At 37.6% G+C, this 10,401-nt stretch overlaps 1 protein-coding gene and 1 long non-coding RNA gene across 4 annotated transcripts in view; one reads left to right on the top strand and one right to left on the bottom strand.

The window, feature by feature from the left end:
* The window catches only part of SFT2D2 (SFT2 domain containing 2), a 17,525-nt gene extending 9,898 nt beyond the window's left edge, over window positions 1-7,627 (bottom strand). For all 3 annotated transcript variants that reach the window (XM_081326695.1, XM_081326696.1, XM_081326694.1), the window contains exons 1-4: window positions 7,433-7,627; window positions 5,074-5,160; window positions 3,874-3,959; window positions 3,612-3,693 (exon numbers count right to left, since the gene is read on the bottom strand). In XM_081326695.1, coding sequence (XP_081182821.1) covers window positions 3,612-3,693; window positions 3,874-3,959; window positions 5,074-5,160; window positions 7,433-7,495 — 318 coding nt within the window. In that variant the 5' untranslated portion in view covers window positions 7,496-7,627. The remainder of the gene's footprint in view (window positions 1-3,611; window positions 3,694-3,873; window positions 3,960-5,073; window positions 5,161-7,432) is intronic.
* A 196-nt stretch (window positions 7,628-7,823) lies between these two features.
* Window positions 7,824-10,383, top strand: LOC308668298. The gene is made up of 2 exons (XR_014026488.1): window positions 7,824-7,896; window positions 10,153-10,383. It is a non-coding gene; the product is annotated as an uncharacterized lncRNA (long non-coding RNA).
* Window positions 10,384-10,401: the final 18 nt, after the last annotated feature.

Genomic DNA, 10,401 nt, shown 5'->3' on the forward strand with positions numbered 1-10,401 from the left:
TTGATTAGCCCTTGGGCCATATCAAAGTGCAAAGTTCCAGCAACAAACCATCACCAAAACCTGATAAAAGCAATCCAAAATGGAATTTGATAAAAATACAATTTAAAATGGAATTAAAATAAAATACAATTTAAGATGAAATGGTAATAAAATACAAATTTAAGATATAGATAAAATATGATAACATTATATTTCGGAGTCGCCCTTGCAATCTACCCCAATCAGTCCCACATATGCAGATCTTAACCGGATCATTTTGTTTAAGTACTGTGCTACGTTAAATGTTATTTTCAAGTTCTGACCGGACATAAGATAAGTTATTTTGATATGGGGATCCCAATGGGTCATTCGTTTGGTATATAGACAAAGATACCTGTCTCTCACCCTCTTATACAGACAACAGTCAAATAGGATGTGAGCCAGGTCCTCTACCTCTGCCGCTCCGCAAATGCAGAGACGCTCATTGTACGGTATAGCATGAAATATCCCATATCTGACCATTGTATCAAGCTGTTCGAATCTCGCTCTCGTAAATATCTCCCTAAGATGTTTTGGGAGTTGTAACTTCAAATAACTGTCCACTTGAAAAGTACATTTGTATTTACTCAGCCATTTCAAGTTACCCACCTTACTAAGGATAGCTATATCAGTTTGTGCTTCTATATCCTTAATTCTTTGGGCAACTCTTTTTTTAGATTGTTCTCCTGTTACGCAAGAAACAGGAAGGCCACAGCTTCTTACAAAATTTGTTAGTTTGGTGATCCAGGAGATTTGTGATTGTAGTTTTATTTGCTCTAGTAGGCATAACTTGGGGAGTCTATCAGTCTCCATTTCCTTAACTTTGCACCAGTAGTTATAAGCTCTAATTTTAGATAATGCCTGAATTGTATGAATTCCCAATTCAGCTCTAACTGCTGCAGCAGATGTTCTTGGATCTACACCCAAAATACATCTCAGATGCTGGGACTGTGTTTGTTCTAAAACTGTGGTTGAATAAAGACCCCAAATTTCTGCTCCATACAAGAGCATTGTCGTAACCTTAGCCTTGTAAACCTTGAGTAATGGAGCTAGGGACCCTGGGTAACTATGGTTCTTTAGTTTGAGCAATAAATTCAAACGGACTTTTGCTCTAAATGTACTCCGTTGATGATGGCAGGCCCAAGATCCAGTCTTGGAAAAAGTTACTCCCAAATATACAAAGGTATTAACCTGCTCAATTGGTTCACCATCTAATTGCCACTTATGTCTCTGATGGTTTCTTCCAAACACCATTATTTTCGATTTGGATTTGCTAATGATTAGGGAGTTATCCTGGCAATAAGAGCTGAATCTTCTTAATAGCCTACGTAATCCTACTTGTGAGTATGATAATAAAATCATATCATCAGCATAAAGCAAGCTGTTACAGTAAGCATTTAGGATCATCGGCATGTGAACCATGGTGTCCTTCATTAACCCTGGCAAGTCAGTGATGTATAAATTAAATAATAATGGGGCCAGGATACACCCTTGCCTTATCCCTTTATTTGTGTGAATCCTGTTAGTCAGGGCCCCATTAACCCCATACCACACCCTCAAACAGGTACTTGTGTAAAGGGCTTTAATCAAGGCCAGGAGTCTGGGTTCTATTTTAAGAGATGTCAATTTACTCCATAGTACGTCTCTATTTACCATATCAAATGCTGCTGTAAGGTCTATAAAAGCAGCAAACAGGGGTCTCCTCTTATAGGCATATTTGGCAATTAGATGGTTCAAGACAAAGCAGTTATCAATAGTAGATCTGTTTTCTCTAAAACCTGCTTGTTCTTCTGTGAGGATGTTGTTTTCCTCTACCCAGATTTCTATTCTGTTCAAAAGGTACCTAGCATATATTTTTGCTACAATGTCAATCAGGCTGATGGGCCTAAAATTACTAGGATCCTTTTTATTCCCTTTTTTATATATGGGGACAACTATTGCCATCTTCCACCCATCTGGTATATGGCAGGTGTTATTTATGTGTGTAAAAAGACCTGCTAATACAGGGCCCCACCAGTTGGGAAATTTCTTAAATAATTCTGCTGGTAAAAAATCCTCGCCTGGGGCTTTATTGCTCTTTAAGCTTTTAATGATGGACTTTTCTGAGACTGGTGGCCAAGGGGAGAATCTCAACATCTTTTTTACATTGTGGCAACCAAAACTGGATGCAGTATTCCAAGTGCAGCCTTACCAAGGCATTATAAAGTGGTATTAACACTTCACATGATCTTGATTCTATCCTTCTGTTAATGAAGCCTAGAACTGAATTGGCTTTTTTGGCAGCTGCTGCACACTAAAACATAGATGCTTACTCCTTAATTCTCTCTCAATCTGTAGAGCAAGGGTGTCAAACTGCAAACTGCGCCCACCCCATTGCCAGCAATGGAAAAAAAGACGCAATACATCATAACACATCACGTGACGTTGCGAGTTTGCTACCCCTGCTGTAGAGAATGTGTAATGTTCATTTATGAGTTATTTTTAATGGTATAAGGTTTTTGATGTATATTACTTAAGAGTCACATTGTTTGAATTGAGGAGTCATATAAATGTTTGTAATAAAATATATATTCCTCTTCTTTCCAGGGTTCTAAAGTGTATTGATATAGTTGTTCTCCAGGTAAAAATTTGATGCTGCCACCACCACCACCACCTGTTCTTGGAATAACTTTTCATCTGAAATCTAGGTGGAACTAAAAGGAGATTGCTTTCCCCAAATTCAGCTTCTAAGTAAAAGATCCTAATTGTTCTTAATAATTGGATTACCATGGTTTGTAGTGTATCTTGTAGCTAAATCTTGTATAATTCTTCCCAACAAAAAAGCAGGTTCCTATATTAAGCCTCACTTATTATAAAGCCCTTAAAAGCCACAGACAATTACAGTAATCTATCTCCATTTATGGTTAAGAGCAAAAGTAATTTTTAAAAAGCAAAATAGTATTTCCAGCAGGACTACCTGATTCTGTAATAGCTTTGTTCTCTATGCCATCCATCTGGTAAACTCACAAGATTCATTTTTCTCACCATACATAATCCGACTGCGTTGTTTCTTTATGTCATATAATATATGTGAGTATATGCATAATTCTGTATTTATTTATTTTTGTCATATTTATGGAGTGTATATTGGAGGTGGTGACCCTTTGAGAGCTGTATGCAATGAAATTTCATTTTAATGTATACCAATTAGTGTACATTCAAAGTGACAAAGTTCTATTCTATTCTATTTATCTAAACTTCTTTAAAAGAAGGCGGGAAAACTGTTTTAGCAAAGAGATGAACTTTAAAAAAATCAGTCTCTAAGAACTATGGTGCTGGCATTATAGGGTGATGAGACTAACTTTTTGCCATTTTAAGAAAAAGATATGTCAGATGTAAAAATCTCCTAAAGACTGAATACTACAATTTTGTTGTTGTTTTTTTTTGCAAAAGCTCTTTTTTAATTTCTAATTTCTGAAGTGCAATTGGAAATGGAAGTCTTCAAAAACCAGAAAAAAGTAGCTTTGAAGCCATGCATACCCCTCTATACAAACAATATTGAACACTGTACATTCTCATTAGTCATTAAGAAACCAAAAGGAGAAATTACTTACAAGCATAATAATTGTAGCTATCAAACGAGTGAGTTCAAACATTCTTTTTAATTGTTTTATTGGTCCCATAAGAAACATGGTACTGCAGAAGAAAAAAAATTAACATAACCTTCATCAGATATACAGAATAAAAATATTTTGACCTAATCACAAAGCAGCAGAAACTAACAGAGTTAAGTATTTCAAGAATTACTAATGCTAATCTCATTGACACATTTGAAACTCTTTTATCATCTACAAGTTCACAATAAGAATAATTTACCTTCCAAGGGAGGAGATATTCCCCAGAGTATAAAATACTCCAAACAAGATAGGTCCTTTCCTGGGAATGAATAATAGAAATGAACCCTAAAAAAGAGAAAAAGAAATAAGGAGTCTGTAACAAAATTTACGTATTGTCCTGCAGATAAAAGTATAAGGAGCTATTAAATTCAGATTCTCTTATTAATTCTCAGAGTCTGTTTGTAAAAGCACCAAGTATTCAAATAAAACAACTTAAGACAACACTACTATGTATAATGCATAGTCCTGTTTTCAGAGGGAGCAATTATCATATAACAACAAACTGAAACTTCTTGAATGTTAATCCTTACTTAGCCAAAATAGCATTATCCATGTACAAGTGGGCAGAGAAGGGACTCAGGCTAGTGAGTTTTGAATACATGCCATGGACACAGAAGATGCCCTAATCAGCAATCACAAACAGGGCGGAAATGGAAAATAGTCTCTAGAAGGCTGAACAGAAATATTCTGCAGGCAGCCTTTGTTGCATGCCTAATTCCAGGGCAGTGAAAATAAAGTCTTATAATATTCATTAAGGAAGCTTTGACTATCTTATATGGTGAATTGCAGCTTAGAATGCCGGAAATAGTAAAAAGCAAGTGAAAAGAAAGAATGAAAAAAGATGATTGCCATTAAAACTAAGAAAAAACATCAAGGATATATTTCATGTGGTCTGCTTTTGTAGAGTGGAACTCATGAATACATGCATAGAAGCTAGGGTGTAGGTTGAATTAATGAAAAAGCTAAAAGTTATAAGGGTGTGTGTGTCTGTGTGTGACTGTGTCTATGTTATCCGATCCCTTATTTTTCCCTTTTGTCAGATTAAACTGATTTCACAGCAATTTTTGGATGAATTCTTAATTTAGGAGATTGCAGGTAGTCCTGAACCTGGAAATGATGGTATTATGAGTTAAATTATAAAAGTTGAAAATATATGAATTCTTTTATCTCAATGCACAGGCATAGGTTTGTACCTTTTTAAATAATATAAAATTATATGGGGAATAAATCAAAATGCATTCAGCCAAATCACGTGTATTACTTCAGGTAGAGTATATCCATGTACATTAACAAGCAGTTGAAAATAAGTGTCAGCATCAGTAACTATTTTGCACTGCAACTGATATTGTCCCCAAAGAGCAGAATTTTATGATATGAATAGAAGAAATTAAAGTCTTACCAGAATAGAACACACAACTCCTATTATAAAACAAGCTATGAAGGCTTTCAGTCTGGTACTCCAGCTTAAGGAAGTTGCATCAGCTATCTGAAAATATTAAAAGGTAAAATAAGGATGCTGACAAATCTATTCAGTTCTTGTTGAATGCATCTATGAAGTTTTCTTGGCAGTGTTATGCAGAATTTTGCCATTGTTTTCTTTCAGGATTGTTGTTCCATTTCCCAGTTTAGTCAACAGTGCCCAGTCCTCCTATGCATTAACAAGGAGATTCTGTTTGGTTTTCTAATAAGCAAACATCAGTGTCAAACAACATAAACAAACAACATGTTGCTTTCCATTTTCTTCCTAGCAGATTAGCAACAGCAAGAAGTATCTAACATCTTCTTTAAAAGTTTTCAAAATAAAATGGTTCCATTTTAAGTTTCATCCATGCTAAGGGGTGGAAACACTGGAATGAGGTTTTTTTTTACTAGTGATTTTCTTAGTTCTAAAATACTCTCCGTTGTTGCCTGAATTTTCTTTTCCTCTTTTTTTTTGCGCTATGAGACTAACATTTTAACATTTATACAGCACCAAAGTTCATTAAATTACTCTACTTCTGCTATTTTACTGCTTATATGTTATGCCCAACCACTGCTAGTTTTAGTTTTCTTTAGATTAAATTTAAAATCCTGTTTTTCTATTGCTAGAAGGTATGTTTCTATTTTTTAATTAAGCCTTGGTGGAGCAGTGGGCTAATGCCTCCTTAAGTAACACCAGCTGCCTGCAATTAGTGCAGGTTCGCATCCCACCAGGCTCAAGGTTGACTCAGCCTTCCATCCTTCCGAGGTAGGTAAAATGAGGACCCAGATTGCTGGGGGCAATAAGCTGACTTTGTAATAATGCTGCTTGGGGGGGGGGGGCGAAAGCCCTAATAAGCAGGCATATACATAGAATGAAGGCTATTGCTAAGCACATTGATTGTGCTTAGGTTGTAAGCCGCCCTGAGTCTTCGGAGAAGGGCGGGATATAAATGGGATTAAAAAAAATAAAAATAAAATAAAATATCTTCCACATAGAGCTGTGGGGAAAACAGGAGGCAGCAGTGTAACCACCTTGATTTGTACAAATATATTTAGGATATAAATCTAATTATACAGTAAATAATAAATAAATGTACAGTATTGTGAAGTAGTCTAAAGTAAGGATGCGACATGAAAAGATCTGTGGGCCTTCAGATAAGACTGCCCAAAGCCATCTACTATGCTTCCAAAGCTGAAGGTTGACTCAAATCTGGGTTTTCCAGATGCCAGTTAAACTGGTTAATCAGTGCTGGCTTTAATTTTTGAACAACTCCGCTGAGTAATCAAACCACAAATTTAGCCATAACTTTTATAACCAATTTAAATTGCAAAGCCTTTTGTTGTTTGTTTGTTCCTATCTGCTTGTGCTTTGCAAATACTCAGAGTGATTTGCTTGTTACTGGTACAACCTTTTCATAATTTCTTCCCCTGAGATCCTATCAGTGCTTCAGATACCTCTTTGGTATACCAGAAACATATTAAAATTTGGTAAAAATTAAAAACTCATTTAAATTCTCTGGCCATGATATCTATCAAAATGAGACTTTGCCCCTTTTCAGTGCCTATGAAACTATAGAGACATTCATTTTACCAAAATAAAGTACCAAAAGAAAAATGGCAAATTATGTGTGTGTGTGTGTGTGTGTATTGTCAAAGGCTAAAAATGTTGGAAGTGCAATAAAGAAACAAGTATGACTAACCCATGTTTACCCTAATCACGATTCATTCACAATTTCTCGATTCACACAATACAGTACCATAAACTAACCAGAGGAACTGTGTACTCAGCATGCTAGGCTAAAAGGTGACCATTAATAGCTCAAATAGATCCAGCTAATACAGCCATGATGTGTGGGAGAGAGCACAGTGACTTTATTCAAAATTAGGATTATCACACTAAGTTAAAAGCACAAGAACTTTGCAGAATGAGGGGAATGACACCGGTAAATAAATTTTAGATTACAACTTTCACCAATCTCAGCCAGAATGACTACAGTCGCTGGAGTAATATAAATTGTATATACTGTCAGCCTAGTTGGAAAAGCTAGCTAAATGGTCAGTATCAACAAGTAAGAAACAAACTCCAAAACATCTCGGGGAAAAGAAAAGGAGGACGGGGATGGACAGAAAGAGCTCACTTGGGAGGTTTACACGGAGCACTTAGGATGGACAGAAGCAGCAAAACATGATGAAACAGACAAAAGGAAGTCCAAAAGAAAACACAACCCAAACGGAAGAAGACGACGCAGATGGCAACTTGTTGACGTCTTAACCTGTTGAAATAAAGCGAAGCTTACCTCTGTCAGAGGTCCCGGGTCCTCCGCGTCCTGTCCACTGAGAACTCGCTTTAATTTATCCATTCCTTCTCGTCCAGGCACTCCCGAGTTTCGCCAGTTCCGATGTCGATTCTACCCACACCAATCAACCTCCTTTAGCTCCCCAAGACTACAACTCCCAGCAGATAGAACATTCAGATGCTCCTTAAACTTCCGTCTTCCGCCCGGTGCCTTTCAGAGATACTCATCCCGTCCCGCCGTTGCGATGCAGGTCGGGAAATGTAGTTGGAGTGTTTCCCACCTATGCGCATTGAGAAAGTTCTGGTCTTCACGTGTTCAGCTCGGTGTTTCTCGACGTCAGCAACTGTAAGATATGTGGACTTCAACTCCCAGCATGTTAGCAGTTGGATTCTAAGAGCTGAAGTCTATGCATCTTAAAGTTGCTGAGGTTGAGAAACATTGGTTTGTCTGATGCGGCTTTGCTCGTAAGAGGAAATGGAGACACGTATATATTCTTTATTGCTGTATATATTGAGCGCATTTGTTTTGACTGCTTTGGTTAGACAAAGCTTATGATAGAGAATAAGCTTTAGGTTTTATGTGAATTGAAAATTAATTGCAGAACTGTGAGAGTTATATATGGAAACACGTATGAGAATAAATTGAACTGTTACAAATTGTCAAAAATGTACAGTGAGGGGAAAAATTATTTGATCCCCAGCTGATTTTGTACATTTGCCCACTGACAAAGAAGTGATCCCTCTATAACAGGGGTGACAAACTGCCGGCCCGCGAGCTGGATGTGTCATGGTGAAACCACGCCCACCCCATTGCCGGCAATGGAAAAAAAGTCACGTGACATTGAGAATTTGACATCCCTGCTTTATAATTTTAATGATAGGTTTATTTTAACAGTGAAAGACAGAATAACAACAACAAATCCAGAAAAACACATTTCAAAAAAGTTATAAATTGATTTGCATTTTAATGTGTGAAATAATATTTGATCCCTTATCAATCAGCAAGATTTCTGGCTCCCGGATGTCTTTTATACAAGTAACGAGCTGAGATTAGGAGCAGTGTTCCTAATCTTAGCTTGTTATCTGTATAAAAGACACCTGTCCACAGAAGCAATCAATCAATCAGATCCCAAACTCTCCACCATAGCCAAGAGGAAAGAGCTGCCCAAGGATGTCAGGGACAAGATTGTAGACCTACATGAGGCTGGAAAAGGCTACAAGACTATCGCCAAGCAGCTTGGTGAGAAGGTGACAACAGTTGGTGCGATTATTTGCAAATGGAAGGAACACAAAATAACTGTCAATCTCCCTCGGTCTGGAGCTCCATGCAAGATTCACCTTGTGGAGTTTCAATGATCATGAGAACAGTGAGGAATCAGCCCAGAACTAAATGGGAGGATCTTGTCAATGATCACAAGGCAGCTGGGACCATAGCTACCAAAAAACAATTGGTAACACACTATGCCGTGAAGGACTGAAATCCTGCAGCACCCGCAAGTTCCCCCTGCTCAAGAAAGCACACGTACAGGCCCGTCTGAAGTTTGCCAATGAACATCTGAATGATTCAGAGAACTGGGTGAAAGTGTTGTGGTCAGATGAGACCAAAATTGAGCTCTTTGGCAACAACTCAACTCACTGTATTTGGAGGAGGAGGAATGCTGCCTATGACCCCAAGAACACCATCACCACCATCAAACATGGAGGTGGAAACATTATGCTTTGGTGGTGATTTTTCTGGTAAGGGGACAGGACAACTTCACTGCATCAAAGGGGCAATGGATGGGGCCATGTACTGTCAAATCTTGGGTGAGAACCTCCTTCCCTCAGCCAGGGCATTGAAAATGGGTCGTGGGTATTCCAGCATGACAATGACCCAAAGCACACGGCTAAGACAACAAAGGAGTGGCTCAAGAAAGAAGAACAATAAGGTCCTGAAATGGCATAGCCAGTCTCCAGACTTAATCCCATAAAAAAAATCTGTGGAGGGAGCTGAATTTTCGAACTGCCAAACAGCCTCGAAACCTTAATGACCTGGAGAAGGTCTGCAAAGAGGCGTGGGAGAAAGCCCTCCTGAGACGTGTGCAAACCTGTGGCCAACTACAAGAAACATCTGACCTGTGACTGCCAACAAGGGTTTAGCCACCAAGTACTAAATCATGTTTTGCAAAAGGATCAAATACTTATTTCACTCATTAAAATGCAAATCAATTTATAACTTTGTTTTTCTGGATTTTTGTTGTTATTTTGTCTCTCACTGTTAAAATACACGCTGATCACTTCTTTGGCAGTGGGCAAACATACAAAATCTGCAGGGGATCAAATACTTTTTTCCCCTCACTGTATAAGGTAATGTTGGAAATACAGCTGTAAAAAGAAAACTAATATCATCTCTGGTAGACTTGTGGTAAAGCAAACAAATACTGGGATCAAATTTTTACTGCCTGTCTCCAAAGGTTGTGGGTGTTCCATCACTGGAGGTTTTTAACAAGAGATTGGACAGCCATTTGTCTGAAATGGTATAGGCTGTCCTGCTTGAGCACTGGGTTGGACTAGAAGATCTCCAAGGTCCCTTCCAATTCTGTTCTACTGAATCTGTTATTGAATCTTTAATTCAAAAGATTCTTAAAATAAATAAACTGAAACCAGAAGCTTTCCCTTTAGGTTTGATGGATAAATAACTAGAAAGAAAATTTGAGCTTTTGTTATTATCTATTTCTACAGCAGCAAGATGGAAAGACACATAATGGAAGAGTGGATGTCAAAGGTGATGGAGTTAGCAGGGATGGCAAAATTGACTGTTTTTGTTTTTACTTCGAAACTGCTTCTGGACTTCTTTCTCAAAACTGGAAAAAAAATGCAACGTTTTTAAGTTTCAATTGTTAGAATGGTTTTGTAATTACAGAAATGGTTTGGAATGTTGTGAAATTAAAGCAAAAGGTTGATGTTGTGTTATTGCTGTATGTTGCATTA

Source organism: Vipera berus (genome assembly GCF_964194415.1).
Source record: "Vipera berus genome assembly, chromosome: 4".
NCBI classification, from domain to species: Eukaryota; Metazoa; Chordata; class Lepidosauria; order Squamata; family Viperidae; genus Vipera; species Vipera berus.